The sequence below is a fragment of the Ictidomys tridecemlineatus genome, chromosome 5 (genome assembly GCF_052094955.1).
Source record: "Ictidomys tridecemlineatus isolate mIctTri1 chromosome 5, mIctTri1.hap1, whole genome shotgun sequence".
NCBI lineage: Eukaryota > Metazoa > Chordata > Mammalia > Rodentia > Sciuridae > Ictidomys > Ictidomys tridecemlineatus.
In genome coordinates this window covers 135,602,411-135,620,300 of record NC_135481.1, presented here as the reverse complement: position 1 = coordinate 135,620,300, position 17,890 = coordinate 135,602,411, and the positions used below count along the sequence as shown (strand labels likewise).

The 17,890-nt window shown below is 49.8% G+C and overlaps 1 protein-coding gene across 5 annotated transcripts; it reads right to left on the bottom strand.

Moving 5' to 3' along the window:
- Positions 1 to 5,891: 5,891 nt before the first annotated feature.
- Fes (FES proto-oncogene, tyrosine kinase) lies at positions 5,892 to 17,115 on the bottom strand. 5 transcript variants are annotated; one of them, XM_040275098.2, is made up of 19 exons: positions 16,923 to 17,113; positions 16,162 to 16,383; positions 15,840 to 16,013; positions 13,879 to 13,975; positions 13,560 to 13,743; positions 11,762 to 11,899; positions 11,569 to 11,688; positions 11,265 to 11,387; positions 10,952 to 11,138; positions 10,747 to 10,830; positions 9,686 to 9,895; positions 9,212 to 9,334; positions 8,752 to 8,805; positions 8,103 to 8,221; positions 7,712 to 7,806; positions 7,498 to 7,621; positions 7,128 to 7,285; positions 6,897 to 7,048; positions 5,892 to 6,253 (listed from the first exon to the last, which is right to left on the bottom strand). In XM_040275098.2, the coding sequence occupies exons 2-19, from the start codon at positions 16,372 to 16,374 to the stop codon at positions 6,032 to 6,034; spliced, it is 2,577 nt and encodes an 858-aa protein (XP_040131032.2). In that variant the 5' UTR covers positions 16,375 to 16,383; positions 16,923 to 17,113; the 3' UTR covers positions 5,892 to 6,031. The 5 variants fall into 5 exon arrangements, 4 of the variants coding, with proteins under 4 accessions (XP_040131032.2, XP_005320219.2, XP_040131034.2 ...); XM_005320162.4 differs by having other exon boundaries at positions 6,897 to 7,019; positions 16,923 to 17,111; XM_040275100.2 differs by having other exon boundaries at positions 6,073 to 6,305; positions 6,897 to 7,019.
- Positions 17,116 to 17,890: the final 775 nt, after the last annotated feature.

The following is a 17,890-nucleotide window of genomic DNA, read 5'->3' as shown; positions in this document are numbered from 1 at the left end:
GTTGAGCTTTAGTTGTCCTTTTATCTTTTTTAGTTGATCTTTTAAGAAATTCAATCTATGTTTTATCTGGGTGCAGTAGTGCACACCTGTAATCCCAGCAATTTAGGACGCTGAGGTGAGTGAAATACAAGTTCAAGGCCAGTCTGGGAAATTTAGTAAGAGCCCCATCTTAAAACAGAAAGTAAAAAAGGGCTGGAGATTTACTCAATGGTAGAATGTTGGTGGGATTGATGCCCAGTACCCACCCCGAATCCATTTTGTGTTTTGTTGTTGCTGCTACCTGTCAGTGACACAGGGCATAAAATGTCCATCAATGTCCCAAGTGGTTCCCCACTGCTGGGTACTCTTGGTTATAAAGGCAAGCAGCTTCCTTGCCTAATTGGATGTGTCTGAAGAATACAAATATGTGACATTGTCCACTTAGGACTCCAAACAATATGGCCTACATCCACAGTGCATAATGGGAATTACTGTGCCATACCTGGAAATACCTATATATTGCAATCAACTTCTAGTGGTACCCTCAAGGTGGAAATAGGTGGCCCATCTAGTCTATTTGTCAGGGCCAGTGAAGTAACCAGATTATGTGCTCTGGAGTTCTCTTTGCCACTCAACTATATGGAGTATCTAGGCACATTAGAAGGACTTCTTTGGCTTCACATTCTGGGATCACAAGTGCTTATTCTGGCCCTAGCCATAGACAAAATATCATATCCTATGTGATAGTGGCTGTGGCTTCTATTTGAGAGATCTGGCCAGCTGGTTGCTTCCATTGACATTCTTGACAAAGGGTCCTTTTCCATGGGCATCTCTCTTGGACGTGTGTCCCACTCAATCTATTGCCAGAGTCTCTCCAACTTCTATAGGATTTGGGACTTAACCAGTTATACTGCTTCCAGGCTAGCTCATTGGCTATTGCTCATGAGTCAGTGAAACCATAGTGAGGTTCACCGTGAGAGGTGTTTTCTCATACCAAGCACCACAGCCTAAATCTCTGCTATTGGGTAGAATTCCCTTTTCCATGCAAATTTTTAAACTGTTATTTCTGTGGCTGCACAGCAGCAGCTATTTTGTACATTAACTGGGCTGTCAGTTCTTAAGTCATGTCCAGGTTCTCAGGAGACTCAATGTACTTCAGACCCAAGAAACCCAAGATACTGGCAGTCTTTGGTCTTTGTCTCAGGGTTAGCCACACCTTTACCTTTTTTTTTTTTTTTCTAACTCAGGAGCACTCCACCACTGGTCACATCTCCAGCCCTATTTTGTATTTTATTTAGATAGGATCTCACTGAGTTGCTTGGTGCCTCCCAGTAACTGAGGCTGGCTTTGAACTCATGATTCTCCTGTCTCAGCTTTCCAAGATGCTGGGATTATAGGTCTGTACCACTGCACATGGCCTAGCCTGGCCTCTTTTTATGGAGGAAAGAGATTCCACAGATGCCTGGTTCATTCTTTTCTTGGAACACTTCCTCTTTAGTGAATAATGCTTGGTAAGCAATCTGGCATTGTGGCACACTCTTGGGAGGCTGAGGCAGGATGATCCAAGGTTGAGGCCAGCCTGGGCAATTTAGCAAGACCCTGTCTCAAAATAAATTAATTAATTAAAAGGACTGGTTTATCAGACAAGTGCCATGTGTCCTAAAACCCACAGATGCCTTTGCCTCCAGGTGATGTCCTTCTTCCACGGGTTCTAGTCTGTGTAGTTGTCAGTCATTGACACTTTTCATCCAAAAGCCTGGTGTTCAGGGCCCCACTCATAGGTGGTACCTTTTGGGTAACCATGTGTAGTGGGCTGAATACATCCTGTTGATAAAACCATCTCTCATGCTCAGACATGCCCATCGGATGTTTTACCTCCTTTGGTTTGCTGGAAGTTTTAAGGCCAGTTGTTTTGTTCTTTTTCTTTTTTTTCTTGGGAATTGTCCTCTGGGTATGGGTCCACATGGTGCCCAAGAACTTTCATGTCTGGCCTCTGTATCAGGTTAATTTTTCAGCTTTGGTCAGCCCATCCAATCTAAGGAAGTTTGTACAAATTAATTCTCTAACTGTATGATGTTATCAACATAGTCATACTAATATACTTCTGATGGGATCTCATATACTTCTCTATGTCTGGCCAGCTGGCCTATCAGTTGGTGGCAAATCATAGGGGAATGCAGGTACCTCTGTGGCAATACTATAAAGATGCATTGTTGGGCTAGGGTTGTGGGAGAGTGCCTGGCACCTGCAAGGCAATGGGTTTGATTCTCAGCACCACATAAAAATAAAGGAAGCATTCAATTTGATGTTGTTGTTTTTTTTTAAAAAGATGTGGGCTGGAGTTGTGGTCCAGTGGGAGAGTGCTCACCTAGCACATATGAGGCACTGGATTCGATCCTCAGCACCACATAAAAATGAGAAAATATATTGTGTGTCTACCTATAACTAAAAGAATATTTTTTAAAAAAATAACTTATTAAAAAAAAAGATTCGTTGTAACTCAAGCCAATGAGGGTAAAGTAGTTTTCATCTTCCACATGCAGTGGAATGATCAAAAAGGCATTAGTAGGAGCTGGGATTGTGGCTCAGTGGTAAAGCACTTACTGGGCATGTGTGAGGCCCTGGATTCAATTCCAAGCACCACATATAAATAAATAAATACAATAAAGGTCCATTAACAACTAAAAAAATATTTAAAAAAAAAACCAAAAAGGTATTAATAGCCTGTAATCCCAGTGACTCACATATCTGAGGCAAAAGAATTGCAAGTTCAAGGTCAGCCTCAACAGTTTAGTGAGACTGTCTTAAAATAAAAAATTAAAAGGGCTGTGGTAAAGATACTCTGGGTTCAATTTCCAGTACCGAAAAACAAAACAAAAATTGACATGAGTACTCTGCATACTAGGTGACTTCGGTCTGTACAATGAGCTCTGTGATATGAAATAATCCATAAGATGCCAAAGTCAGGGGCCTTTTGTACTGGCCACTCAGGCTCTCTCCACCCACTGTTCTTTATTGCTTTGCAGTAGCCACTTGGCTAGGTCTAGATGGTGAGCATTTGTTCCTGTCTAAATCCCACTCCAAGGACCTGGTCCTCCAACTTAGCCTGTTTGAGCAGTGGGGAAGGGATAGTGCTGAGAGTGGTGGGTCAAACAGTAGTCCCAACAGCACAAACCTCAGCTTGATGTCCCTCCTGTCAGTCCACAGGAAATGTTAAAGCTGGTCCAGTAAATAGCCCAAATCTTTAAGTCCCATAACCCTCCCAGAGCCCTGTGAGAAATAGAATATTCCTTCATAGGTAGAATCATCACTTGCCTCTTCAGGGACCACCTGATGTAACAGCCAGATCAATGTGTCCTTTTAGATGGTTTCTCCCCTATCTTGGTCTATAGTGCATTATCTGGGCCTTTCCCAAGGCTTCCATTGTGGGAAAGGTGTTGCTTGATAGCTGAATAGTTTTCTGAAAAATATCCCCAGGGTGTAAGAGAAGATTAATTTTCCCTCCACAGCCTGATATGTCAATTAAAATGTGTAGTCTGATGAGGATGACTATTTCATCATCTGGGCACTCATGATCTCCATTATGAATTCAGGCTGAGGTCACAGTGGCATAATAGTGGCAGCCTCCTCCAGTACTATTCAGATGATAGGAACTCATCTCAGATAGGCAACTATGTCATGACAACTATAAAGACCCAGTGCAACAAGCCCTGATTTTCTCTTTATCTTTTCCTCCTTCCTTTGTCATGATTGTGGCCAAAAATGGCCTGGAGCATGGGGTCAGTCCTAAAGTATCCACACAACTTCTGTTCCTTCCCATTCAGGAGATCTTTCGAGAACCCTCACTTGGATGATTCATACTTCTATAGTCAATTAGACTTTTCGCCAAATCTTTTGTTGCTCCTAGTAAAAGTGGATCTCAGTACATTTCTGAGCGACTAGTTGCCTTTGATCACTCTGTCCCTTGAGGGTAGCCCTCTTAAGATTTCAATGGAAAGTCTGGCCTGTCTTTTTTTCTCTTAGCTCTTTCAAATTCTGCTCTTCAGAGATTTTCAGGACTTTATAGACTCCCAACATACAGAGGTTCAAACTCTGGCAGATACAAGGAAGAGAGACCAAGACCAACTCTTACTGATGACCCAAATCAATGAACACCTTAGGGAAGACAATGGCTGCCTATCACTAACTGACCTTGGAAGCATTCTTTCCCTTGAAATTGTGGGTCATCTGGTCTTCATTTCTTCCACCACTCTCCATTCTCTTTAAAAATAAGATCATTTCCATCTTATCTGCTTTTTCCCAGCTGTTGCAATGGAGGGAGGGGCATAGCCCACAGAGACCTACCACAGCCTACCCAGAAGCAGTTCTTTAGTTCTGTTTTTTTAACCACTTCCATTGGAGAAATTATTTCTATTACTATTTTCACTTAATCACACTCCAACTTAATTTCCTTTTAAAAATTTTTTAATTCTACCTTTTCTTTTTAATTTTTTGTAGTTATAGATGGACAGAATGTCTTTGTTTATTTTTATGTGGTGCCGAGAATCGAACCCAGTGCCTCATGCATGCTAGGAAAGCACTCTACCACTGAGCTACAATCCCAGCGCATCCTTTTTAAAAATTTTTTTACAAATTTTTATTGGTGCATTATAACTGTACACAATGATGGGATTCCTCTTTTTTTTTTGGTGTTAGGGATTGAACTCAGGTCCTCATGAATTTTGGGAAAGTGCTGAACTACACCTCCAACCGTCAATTTCCTCTTTTTAAACAAATTACAGGGCTCTCTTTTATCTCTTTGAAAACTTATATTGTCCATTTTCCTAACTTCCTTGAGGGATGGCTATTTTACTTCATGGTTTATATTACTTGTTTTCTTGTATTATAAATCTTTCTCATTTTCTTTCTTTTTTTAGTTCAGCCCTATTACTTTACTTATTTATTACTTATGGTACAGAGTATTGAACTTGGGGATGCTCTACCACTGAGCCATATCCCCAGCCCTTTTTATTTTTTATTTTGAGCAGGTCTCACAAAGTTGCTGAGGCTAGCCTGGAACTTGCGATCCTTTTGCTTCAGCCTCTGGAGTTGCAGGGATTATAGGCATGTGCCGCCCCCCATACCTGGCCTACATTGTCTCAACCTTCACTGTTTCTACTGGGAATGTTTCAGATGACTACAGATTTCAGTGGAACCCCTCCCAGTAAGGGCTCCCCAATCTGCCATCCCATTGCTCAGGAATCTTTTTTTTTTTTAAGAGTTTAGTTGTCAATGGACCTTTATTTCATTTATTTATATGTATTGCTGAGACTCAAAACCCAGTGCCTCACACATGCTAGGCAAGTGCTTTACCACTGTGATACAACCCCAGCCCCAAGAAACTCTTGAGAGATGAACTCCTTAGAAAAGGCATTTCTTTCTCTTCAGCCACATCAGTCTCCTGGAGTGGAACCCTAACCTTCCCTCTCTTCCCAGCTCTTCTTGAACTGTATGTGACTGTTATACACATCCACAGTTTCAGTTACTCTCTAACATTTATAAGCTGATGACTTTCATATCTCTGTTGCCAGCCTTTACCTCCATCTGGGCTTTCAGACTGATCTGCATACTTTTTATCTCCACAGGCCCCTAAGCAAAACATCTCTGAACTCAACATCCTCCGTCCTCCCCACAGCACAGCTCCTCTTGTTGAGATCCTGTTTTGGGGAACAGTGCCACCATCTGGATCTAGCCAACGCATGTATAATACCCTCAGCTCTTACCCTCTGCCATGTCCCACATCCAGCTGCCACCAAATTATATCAGCTCTGCTCCATGAGTTCTGCCTATCCTCTTTCTTCTCACAGCCACTACAGAGGTCTTGCAGGCCTTCTAAGATGTGCCCTCCAGAGGACCACACATGCCAAGAGTACTGGATGGATAAAAGTGGTTTTATTATTTCTTCCTGGGAGAGGAAGCCCTGGCAAGAGCAGGGACACAGAGCCAACACAGGGCTGCATACTTTTCACAGCACAGCTGCTGGTGACTGGAGTGCAAGAACATGGAGAGCTGTTCAACAGTGTGAACGGGAGCTGCCGAGGAGATACACTCTTGCCTGAAGAAGCCACTGGCTTGAGAAGGGGGTCCCAGCCTCATCGATGCCGCTTTCGAATGCTCTGCAGCTCCTGGTAGATGGTGCTGAAGCTGGGCCGCTGCCCAGGCTCATAGGCCCAGCACTGCTCCATGAGCCTGAACACAGCATCAGGGCACAGCTCTGGGCAGGGCAGGCGACCCCCTGTGAGGACAGGCACAGCACACTAGGCATGAGGAAGGGTTCCTGGGGCAGCCTGTGAGCAACAGGAGCTGATGAAGATGTACTGTCCCTAAAGCCACTTTTGTTCAACAAAACCTCAAGAAACAGAGGTTGGATTTTTTTTTTTTAAGGTATTAAGGATTGAACCCACGGCCTCATGCATGTTAAGCAAGCATTCTATCACTGAGCTACATCCCCAGCCCTTTTAATGTTATTTTGAGACAGGATCTCACTAAGGTGATGAGGGTTTTGCTAAGCTGCTGAGGCTGGTTTCAAACTTGCCATCCTTCTGTCTCAGCCTCCCAGGTCACTGGGATTACAGGTATGCACCACCATGCCCAGCTGAGGCCTGTGTTCCCACTATGTGCTACTGTGTGATCTCTGCAAGCCTGTTTTTCTATCTACAAAAGGAACATATTAATCTCCACCTTATGTGTGGCAAGGAGTAAATGAAGTAACTTTTGGCCTAGTATTAACAGGTGCTCTGCTCAGTGGCAGCTCCGGGATTATTCTTATCCTGCCCCAGTGGGAAGGTTAGGAAGTTAAGGGAAGAAGAGGTGTCCTAGTGGAGCATGGGAAAGAGGGTGTGGCCCTAAGGTTGCTGTCACACACAGGCTTGCCTTACCCGTTTCCACAAACTCTCGTGTTTGCTGATTGCTGAGGTTGGGATAGGGCGAGGCCCCCAGGCTAAAGGTCTCCCAGAGCAAGATGCCAAAGCTCCACACATCACTCTCAGAGGAGTAGCGGCCTGCAGAGGAGGTGGGCAGCATGAGAGAGCTGTCCACATCCATAGAGTAAGATTCCACCCATGCCTAATCTTCAATGTTGCAAAGCAGGGCTGGAAAGGGCCAGATACCATAGTTAAGGGCCTCGGGTGCGGTCCACTTCACAGGGACTTGTCTGAGACCCCCTGAAGCTGCGTAGATTCCATCAGCTTCCTCTCGGGACATCCCAAAATCACTGATCTTCAGAACGTTCTTCTCTGTCACCAGGCAGTTTCGAGCAGCCAAGTCCCTGGGTGAAGCAGGGTCAGGGTCTCATTTAGCTAATGTTTCCTGCCTTACCTGGGCCAAGCCCTCCAAAGTCATGGATAGAAGCTGCTGCTTGTCCCAGGCTAGTCTATCAGGAGAGGCTGACTCCACCTCTGGAGCTGAAGCCTGATAACCAAGGGGTTCAGGGATGACAGCTCTTCCTGACTAGGGGCATCAGGGCTGTAGCCCACTCACCGGTGGATGCAACACTTGCTTTCCAAGTATTCCATGCCTGCAGCTGCATCCCCCACCATCTGCAGCAGAGTCTTCACCCTCAGGCGGGCTCCCTCTGTCCGCAAGAAGGTCAGAAAATCTCCTCCTGGAGGTGGGGGCGGCTATGAGCCTCCTGGGGGGGCAGCCACCTTGCCAGGCTGAGTTCCCCACCCTGGAGATTAGCAACCCTGCTCACCCTGCACAAGCTCCATGACAATGTAGATGGGCTGCTTCTGGGTGCAGACACCAATGAGACGCACAATGTTGGGGTGGCTGTACTGCTTCAGGATCCTGCAGGGCACTTCGGCTTAGGCACCATGTGGCCTGGGCCCACCTTCCATCTCCTCCAGAAACCCCAGGGAGGATGGGAGAAGGGCTGGAGAGAAAAGCTTAACCTCTGGAGGCCAACAGCCCTAGATGTGTAGCCTTGGCAGCCTCTACCTCTTGGCACTATGGGGGGTGCCACCCAACTGTGAGGGGGCAAGAGGATTAAATGACACCACAGAAGTCAAGCATTTTATGCCTGGCCATGCACAGGGGACACTTTCATATATGGAACCTCTGGTTGTCCTTATTTTGTCACCCACCTTGCTTCCTGCAGAAACTTGGCCTTGAGGTCAGGGGGGAGTGTCTCTCGACAAGACTTCACTGCCACCAGAGTATTATCAGCTCTCAGGCGTCCGCTGAATACTTCACCGAAGTTCCCCTGAAATGGTCTAGGGCTCCTACCAAGGCTTCCCTATGCCACTGTCCTTTCTCCACTCAGGGGGATACCCACCTTGTTCCTGCCCCCTCTACATTCAGCCCCCACATTCACAATTGCTCACTCTAGCTCTCTAGGAGTTTACTCCCTAGTTAGGGAACTGAGAGAGGATGGGCAGGAAAAGCCACCTGTGACATGCCACATTCTCCAAGAGAAATGACATGGAAAATTAAAAAAACACTTTCCTTTGTGTTTGAAAAACATTTTGATTTTTAGGAAAGTGACTTCCTTTCCAGGCAGATATTTTACAGTTCATATTAAAGAGTATCTTTCCACATATGCAAGAGGCCTCTGAGGAGGAGCTGGGGTGGAGGTGCCAATGACAGAGCTGTCTTCTGGGGAGTTTGGGGGTGGGTACTCTACTTCCTGGAGGACAGGGCATGGCAATGGTTAGGAAGCAGTGGGGCTGGAGAAAAAGAGCAAGCCAGGAGGGGGCGCTGGTAGAGCATCCTCCTAGTGGAGGCCCAACTTACCCGCCCAATCTGCTCGCCTAACACCAGGTCCTCATGGTTTAGTACCCACTTGTCCTGGGGAAAAGGAGTTAGAAAGTCAGAAATCAATGATGAGAGGGGATGCTGGGCTCTGGGAAGGACTGAACAGCTCTCCAACTGACACTATCTTTCATTTCTTGGAGCTTTAGTGTGTTGGTCTGTCTAGTACAATTGAATATCAGGATCATGCTCAGGTGACTCCAGGGAGCAGCCAGGTGCCTTCACCAAGTGAGCACCAGTCATCTTTGCACAGCCTTTGGAGTGGGAGTGGCCTTGACATTCCAAACCTAGAAATCTGGCCAAATTGTGGAGTGAGGGCTCCCTTCACATTCTGCTCGTAGACCAAAGACACAGCAGGTCCTTACTGCTCCTACTCTGGAGGGTCCTGACCCATGGTCAAGCCTTACCACAAGTAGCACAGCCAGGTTTGGCACAGGCTCACCTTAGGCACAGGCCTGTACAGGACAACACCGCTCTTCTTGGTGAGAGGCTGCCGGGAGCACAGCAGGTGGTCAATGAGTAATGGGATGCTGGGGAAGCCATCCCCTTCTAACCGGTACAGGTTCTGTGGAACAGAGTGACTGGGGTCAGCAGGTTCCATTGCTGAGGGGGCCTGAGTCTTGGCAGAAGGCAGGAAGAGCAGCAGGGGAGAAAGGGCCTGCCTGGGACAAGAGGCAGAGAGGCCTATGGAAAGGATATGAGCATGTGGGACACAACTCTGCTCCCCTCCTTAGTGGAGGATAATGCTTAAGCCTCTATTACATTGCAAAGACTTGGTCCTCTTGATAGTTCCTTCCAGCTCAGCTAGGGAGGCATCTAAGACATAGCAGCTACTCCCTACCCTCTAGAGGTTATCAGTCTCAAAATCATTCCACTGGGAAGGAAAAGGGAAGGCTCAGGTCCCAGCCTCACTCACGTCCAAGGACTGGATGATGAAGTGCCGGGGCTGGCCATCCCACAGCACTGAGAGCACATACTCCTGCTTGCCCTGGCTCTCCCGCACCAGAAAGTCCCCAGAGTGTGTCAGCAGCTCAGCCACCTCTGCCCGTGGAATGGCCCCATGGTACCATAGCTGCTCATGCAGGGGCTTCTGCACCTCTGGAACAAGCTGTAGCGGTGGAGGAAGCTGGGAAGGGGAGAAGCAAGTGGGGTCACTCAGCCAGCTTGCCAGGGAAAGCCACTGGGACAAAGGGTATCTCTCCCCCATCCAATAAGCTCTCAGTCCTTACAATCACAGGGAGTGGCACACAGAGCCATCTGTGGGCCCTTGGATCACTCTGGGGAAGAACTGGGATGGGAAGCCCAGACTAGCAGTCCCAAACCAAACTGGTGCCTTTTCCTCCAGGCCACAGAGGTCCCTGCCCACTCCTGGAGCAAGTAGAGCCCTGGGTTAACCAAAGCTGCTGGTCCCTGCAGTACACGGGGGGGGGGGGTGGTGGAAGGAGTACAGGGGTAGCAGGATTTGGGGGCATCAGCAGCCAGGACTCCTAAGGAAGACATGGACACCTCAAGCTGCTGGGCCTGCAGCTTGGCTTGGCCACACAGTGCTACCTGCAGCCTCTGCAGCACCTCCTGCAGTGCCTGCTTGCCTAAAACCCAGGAGGCTGAAGTAGAAAGATCACAAGTTCAAAGTCATTCTCAGAAATTTAGCAAGGCCCTAAACAACATAGTGAGAACTTGTCTCAAAATAAAAAATAAAGACAGGGCTGGGGTTGTGGCTCAGTGGTAGAGTGCTTGTCTAGCATGCATGAGACACCAGGTTCAATCCTCAGCACCACATAAAAATATTGTGTCCACCTAAAACTAAAAAATATTATAAAATAAAATAAAATAAAGACAGCTGGGATTCGGCTCAGGGGTAAGCACCCCTGGATTCAGATCACCAAGGAGGGAGCCTAGAGGAGTATGTCTGAGACCCCTGATCTGGCCTATCTCTTAGGACATACAGAGGTATGAACCAGGCTGACCGCCACTCACCGAGAACTTGGGGCGGAAGATTCCTGAGAAGTGGCTCTTGAGGATCTCCAGCGTAGGTGTCCTTCCCCCCTCTCGCTCCTGCTCCTGAGGCCAGGGACAGACGTCAGCAGGTGGCCAGGCTTGGGGAGGGGGAGGGCAAAAATGAGGAGCACAGCCCCCGTGGGCAGGCATGGCTGGCAGGCAAGGGCAATAGCAGGTAGCTCACCGAGGATGAGGTGGAATGGCGGTCATCTTGCAGGAGCAGCACGGCTGGGGGCTCGCCAGGGCCCAGCTGCTCCAGCTTGGTCTGCAGCAGCTCCTGCTGGGCCTGTAGCTTGGCTTGGCCACACAGTGCTACCTGCAGCCCCTGCAACGCCTCCTGCAGTGCCTGCTTCTTGCCTAGCAGCTGCACCCTGCAGGCAGAGGGTAGGTAGGAGGGTAGGACAGAGACATGGGCTCAGTCCCCAGCTGGAAGCAGCAGCAGGTAGGGTAGGCAGAACAGAGCATGGCCAGGAGCTGCTGCAGGGGGGCCTACTCACCGCTCCCGGGGGTGAGTGTTCTGCTCCTCACTCTGGAGCTCATGCTGCAGCTGACTGACCACCTCCTTTCGGTTCAGCACAGTCTCAGTGGCCACAGCCAGGTCATCTGTCACAGAGGTCAGTCTGTATCCACAAGAAGAGCAATGTTAGAGCCACACTTGCCACAAGCATCCCTACAGAGCCAAGCAAGCCTGGTTGCCTAGCCATAGCTCAGTATGGGCAGAGTTTCCTCCCCACCCTGACACACGGACACCCATGGTCTGTCAGGAGCCCGCCCTGGCCCAGAAGCCAAGCCACCACACACGTGTGTTGCACACTCTCCACAGTTAGCTCGTTCAGTTGCAGCTCCCCAGGCTCCAGCTGTTCACCCTCCTCAAGCAGCGACTCATCAAAGGTGACACAGGGTGGGATGTCAGGGGCAGACCTATGGGTGACATGACCCTGTCAGTGAACAGGCCAGTAGCCCTTGTGTCAAGCAGGTGCAAGGATGGGCTTACCCATACTGCCGTAGGAAGCCTTGGTACTCAGCCTCCGGCTGGATGCGGGCAACAGCTGCAGCCATCTCCCGGTGAATGGCGACCACCTCATCCTGCACCAGACTGCTAATCTCCAGGTATTCCTGTAGAATCTCCTTCCTGCCCCGGAGATGCAACCCCCAGTCAGGGAGACCTCAGGCTAGGAGAGGCAGGCGGTTCAGTCTAGGGCATTGGGTTTGGAGGCTGCGCTGGGATTGACTCCACCTCAGCTAATGGCAAATTATTTAACCTCTCCTTGATCTTCTACTTTCTGATGTGTGTGATGTACACACTGGCAGTTGCATTAAGGATCCAAAGTAATCCTGAATACAGATGTCTGGTACTTAGGAAGTACTCTGGCAGCCAGCTTAAAATTGGGACTCTGGGTCCCCAATAAATGTATAAGCCACAGCACCCCTGAACTCCAGCCTCATGTCTTCATCCACCTATCCAAAATGTCCCATTGAACACTGATCTCTCAGACACCCCAATTATACTCATTTAAAAATGAATTCCCAGTCCCCAAAACCTCTTCCTTCCATATCCTTCTCTACACAAGCTAATGGCAACTCTAAGCTCTAAGCTCAGTCCTTAGAGACAGGCTTGATTCCTCTATTTCACACTCTAATTCCAATCATAAGGAAATCCTACCACTCTACCTTCAAAATATACCCAGGACCTGACCACTTTTTCATCTCCATCGCTACCACCTTGGCCCAGTAGCCAAGATCTGTAGCTAGGATCCATGCAAGACACTCCTGTCTGACCTCTCTCCTCTGGTCTCACCCCTTAAAAGTCTATTCTTAACTCAGCAGCCACAGCAACTTTATAGAGCATGTCACTATGGTTTACCCAGAGCTGTTTACCTCACAGTGGCCTGCTGAACCCTCTCATTGAGCCCCCAACCTTTGGCTCCTCTAGTCCATGTCTGATTCTCCCCTCCCCTTGTTCTGCAGAAAGTCCACTGATTCTTTATTACCCTCTAAAGCTCTCCCACTATAGCACCTAATCACTCACTGACCCTCTTTCTGGAATAGTCTTTCTCCAGAGAGTCCCATGGTTCACTCCATATCTCTCTTAATTCTCTGTTGGGATGTCACCTCCTCATGATCTTTTTGTTTTCAGTGGTACTGGGGATTGAACCCAGGAGTGCTCTACCAATGAGCTAAATCCCTAACTTTTAACTTTTTATTTTGAAATAGTATCTGGGTAAGTTGCTCAGACTGGACTTGATGCTTCTGCCTTTCTTCATAGTCGCTGGAATTACAGAACATCACCATCTCAAAGAAGCCTTTTCAGAGCACTCTACTTAAAATTGCAGCTCCTCCCCTGCCCTCCTAACCCTCTTCCCTAAGTTTAGTTTTTTTCATAGCACTTATCACTCGTAACATACTTCCTATTTTATTTCTTCCCTCCCTCCCTTCACTAAAATGGAAGATTCTGAGGACAGATGTTTGTCTATATTTTTCTCTGCTACATTCCAGAGTGTAGAACAATGCTCAGAGAATTTAACTAAACCCTAGGACTCTTTCCTCTCTTGCTTTGCAGAAGGTTCACTGGCCCTTTGCTACCCTCTAAAGCTCTCTTGCTGCTGCAACTATACACTTGCTATAAGGGGCCCTAGAATAATGTAATTTGGATTAAGTCGACTGGCTAAGGACCCATCCTCACTCAATTACATGGTCCATGCTTTCACAGGATTGAATTTTCTAGGCCCTGCTTCTGGGCCTAGTAGTGGGTTTAGGACTGTTACAAGGATAGGGTGGGACTGCGGGCTTACAGGATGTGCACCATCTCCTCATGTAGGTCCTGCAGCGACTGCAGCAAGCTAGGCAGCATGAGCTGGTGGTGGTGCTGGTGGTGCAGCTGCGCAGCCCGCACACCAAGCACATAGCGGTTATGATGGGCAAAGAGTTTCCAAAGGCTGCGCACATACTTGTCTTTGGCCTTGTCACGGTCCTTGTCTGCAGGTGGGAGGGAGTGAGGTGTGGAGAAAAGTGTCAGCATAGGGGCTTAAGTAGTCCTCACTTTTGGGACACCCACAGGCAGGTGAGCACTGGTTTGGGATTCCCTCCCTGCCAGCACGGGAAGCCACAAACCTTTGCTGGCCTCTTGGTATTTACGCCTGGCCTGGGCACTGTCCCGGGCCAGGGCTCGATATTGGCTTTTCAGCTTCTCAATGTCCTGGTTGTGGGTCTGGGGAGAGAGGGATGGTCAAAATAAGGAGGAAGGTCCCTAAGCACAGGTGATTCCTTCTTGAGGTAAAGCCCTGGCAAGGTCCTGCCAATGAGTCAGGAAGCATATCTAGGCCCATCCTCCTGGAAGGGTCTGGAGACGTAAGGAAGCTGGCTGCAAGGTTTAGGGACAGAGCAGCTGAGTTAAAGACAGCCCACTACGGGAGGCAGACAGATGGCCTGGGCCTGTCCCTCTATACCTTAAGAATGCTATCCTGGAACTATATAGGTCCAGCTTCAGGAATATGCAGCCCATATAGTCATGTATGGCTCCATATGCAGATAGGTCTTGTGTGTGGTTCGCATGCACTCCTGTTCCCATATTGTAAAAAAAATTTTTTTTTGGTAGTGGGGATTGAACCCAGGGCTCGACAAGCACACTTCTACTGAGCTACATCCCCAGCCCTTTTAAATTTTGAGACAGGGACTCACTCAGTTGCCCAGGTTGGCCTTCAACTTTCACTCCTCCTGCCTCAGCCTCTTGAGTAGCTAGGGTTATAGATGTGCATTAACACACCATGCAATGTCATATTGAAATTCCCAATGATTTCTTAAAAGAGGCCCCACATTGTCATTTTGTACTGGGCTTGGCAAATTATGTTCCTGGCCAATAAGAACAATAGATGGCAACCGAGAGTGGAGTTCTCATCCCAGTTCTCCTGTTTAGATGCTGAGACACCTTGGACAAGCTCCATCCATCTTCTCTGAATCTCAGTTTCCCCATCTGGAACTGAGCTAAATGTATAAACTAGAGTATCTTTTCTCTTAAAGAGACAGAAAGTATTTCAGGCCTGTAAGCCATAAAGTCTCTGTAGCAATTATTCAATTCTGTCATTGTAGCTCTCTCTATAGTAGCCATAGATGATATGAAAACAAACAGGCATGGTTGTGCTCCAGTAAAACTTTATAAAATAGGGCAGACCCTAGTGTCTAATCCCAGCAACTCAGGAGGCAGAAGCAGGAAGACCCCAAGTTTTGAGGCCCAAATTTAAAAATGGTCAGGGGTGGTGGCACACTCCTATAATCCCAGTGGCTTGGACAGATGAGGCAGGAGGATCACGAGTTCAAAGCCAGCCTCAGGAATGGTGAGGCGCTAAGCAACTCAGTGAGACCCTGTCTCTGAATAAAATACAAAATAGGTCTAGGGATGTGGCTCAATCCCCAGTCTCCTCCCGCCACCAAAAAAAATTTCAAAACGGCTGGGGATTTTCCCGAGAAGGAGTGTGAGGCCAGGTTGGCCACCAGGGGCTGCTGTGGGTCTGTGGCAAAGCCAGGCTCTGTGCTGGCGCAAGAGGTGTGGTTCCAGTGACACAGTGAATACTTGGACTGAAGCACCCAGAGAAAGAGCAGCTCCCAATCATACAACCTACAATTAAGGAGCTGGTGGAATTAAGATCTAGGCAGGCCAATTTCAGCTGTGAGGGGGCCACTCTGCTGCCCTGTCTCTGGGGCCCTGAGAAAGAGTCCTAAGCTAAAAGCAAACAGAGAGACACTCATTCTTCTCACTGTCTCTGGGATCCATACAGGAGGCAGAGCACAGACCCTGGGCTCCACCTAGGTAGTGACATGCCTCACCCATCCTTGCATTCCCAGCACTATGGCTAGGAACAGACAACACATGGCCAGGCCAGCTGTGCTGCAGGCCAGCCCAAGTGAGGGGGCGGGGGTGGGGGTGGGGAGCTACAGCAAGGCTGGAGCATGCCATCCTGAGGCCAGGCCTGTGGTCAGGGACTTCCACTTCCCCAGTTAATCTAGGGGTTCTAGTTTAAAATCATTCCTTTTAGGCTCCACACTATGACAGAAATGACTGTCTGCTATGTACCCACCTTGGTGAGCTCCTGCTGCAGTTGCTGCCACTGCTCGCTGTAGGTCTTGCGCAGCTGCTGCCGTTCCCTGATCAGGAGGCTCAGCTTGCTCAGGGGCCCTGAGTTCAGATCTTCTGCATGCTGCCGTAGCACCCGGCTCAGACCTTCTGTCTGGCTGGTGATCTCTGCCCATGACTACGCACAGGATGGGGGAGGCAGGGAAGAGTAGACAATGGCTCCCAAGCCTGGGCCTGCCAAATCGCCAACTCCATCCCAGAGAGCTTTAGGAAAGGAAGGGGATGGGCAGGTGTAGCTAGCACCCACAGGAATCCCAGAAACCCACCTGGCTGACAGGGCTGTCAGGGCCGCTACTCCGGCTCTGGCCTCCGCTGTCCTGCAGGGACATGTGGTGAAGAAGTCCTGCATATTCCCTGTCACTCTTGACCCTCTGGGCCATCCACTTCCGCATGCCCTCCAACAGGCGAAGCTCTGCTTCCTGCATCTGCTGCACTGCCCCATGGCCCTGGGGGCTGCACAGCTCTGAGGAGAAGCCCATAGTGGTGTCCTAGGGACAGATAATAGGCCATCACTGGGGGCAAAGCAGCAGCTGGAGATGAAATGAGGGGACAAAGAGGCTGGGGACTACAAGATCAAAAGGGTTGCAGGGCCAGGAGGAGCTGCAAACAGGTAGAAGGTGGGTGGGGTCCTACCCTGCTGAAACAGCAATAGGTACAGGACAGTAGCCTGACCTTGGGCTGGCCTTCATTGCTTCCTATGCCCCCAGTCAAGCCCTAGTGCCAGAGGTCCCCTTTCCAATTGTGGAGCAGGAACCAGTCTGGCGCCAGGGCCATTCCTAGGTCCTTCCATCCAAAAACCAATTAGAGGCCCTCCACAGAGCCAAGCCTAGGAGGGCTGGAGCCTCAGGAGCCTCCTACAGGCTGGAGCCCTGTAACTGTGGCCGCCGGGCCCTTCCGCGGCCCCTACCCCCACCCAAATGGGTGTCAGGCTCTCAGGACGCCTGCCCGGCCCCTGCCCACTACCACCCTGCTTCCCGCCCCACGTCTGTGCGCGTCGTCGCCTGCTGGGCCGCTAGGCTGAAGTTACCGGCGCGGGTAGCTGCTCCTGGGGCGGCCGTGGACCGACTCAAGCCCCGCGCCGACCCCCGGCCAGTTCCTGATTCCGCGCTTCCTCCTCCCGCGGTTTCAGTTGGCCCAGGCCCCGGGGCGGGCCCGCGGAGGGGAAGGGGCGGGCGGCAGCGGCCTGCGGCCCGTTGCCCGCCCGCCCCCCCTGCTCTGTGCTGGGCCACAGCCTCCGGCCGCCGCTCGGCCACGGAAACGGAAGGGAGGGGGAGGCCGGGAAAGAATGGCCGTGTGGAGAGGGGCCTGCGCGGCACCCCCCAGGGCCCAGAACCGTCCCAGGAACGTGGAGAAGGGGCCTTCGGTGGAAGTGGGGATGGGTGAAGGGTGAGGCCCCTAGACAGGTGCTGGGCTGGGGAAATCCTTAGACGTAGGTCCTAGCAGGCCGCCAGGGTGACCCAGAAAAGGAACGGGGAAAACTAGTCCAGGCCCTCTCCACCCCACTGGATTCCCTAAGAACTCAGGCCAGCCTCCATTTGAATAAAATCTCCCGAGAAGCCCGTCAGGCACAGGTCCTGGCAGCAAGGTCTCCAATCCCTATCACTGGCAAGCATTTCTATTCTAAAGGAAACCTGGGACTGGCATACCTAGTCATTCCCCAACGGTCCAACGTTCTAGCTGGGGAATGGCTAGGTATATAGTTTTCCTTGTGGGACTCGGCACCCCACATACCAATGTCATCTTTGGGTTCAGTCAGACCCCACTTTAGGCCTCAGCCCTGTGGCTTTGTAGCTAGGTCACTTCAGGGGGAACACAGGCCCACCTATTCTCTACCCAGTTCAGCCCATATCAGTCACTTGCCCTACACCCTGGGGCTTGTCTCCAGCTTCCTCTTGGGGGTGGAGGAGGACAGGGCTGCCCTGGTGCATTTATCTGTTCCCTGCAGGAGGCCCTAAAGTCCCTGGCCTTCTGACACAGGCCTACCTACAGGCAGGC

What these genes read in the sequence shown, in the direction of transcription:
- Fes (XM_040275098.2), bottom strand. Translation starts at nt 16,374, where the DNA reads ATGGGCTTCTCCTCAGAGCTGTGCAGCCCCCAGGGCCATGGGGCAGTG. An exon ending in TCATCATCCAGTCCTTGGAC is followed by an intron (nt 9,335 to 9,685) that starts GTGAGTGAGGCT and finishes TCTGTTCCACAG; the next exon opens with AACCTGTACCGGTTAGAAGG. An exon ending in TAGGCGAGCAGATTGGGCGG is followed by an intron (nt 8,222 to 8,751) that starts GTAAGTTGGGCC and finishes AGACCATTTCAG; the next exon opens with GGGAACTTCGGTGAAGTATT.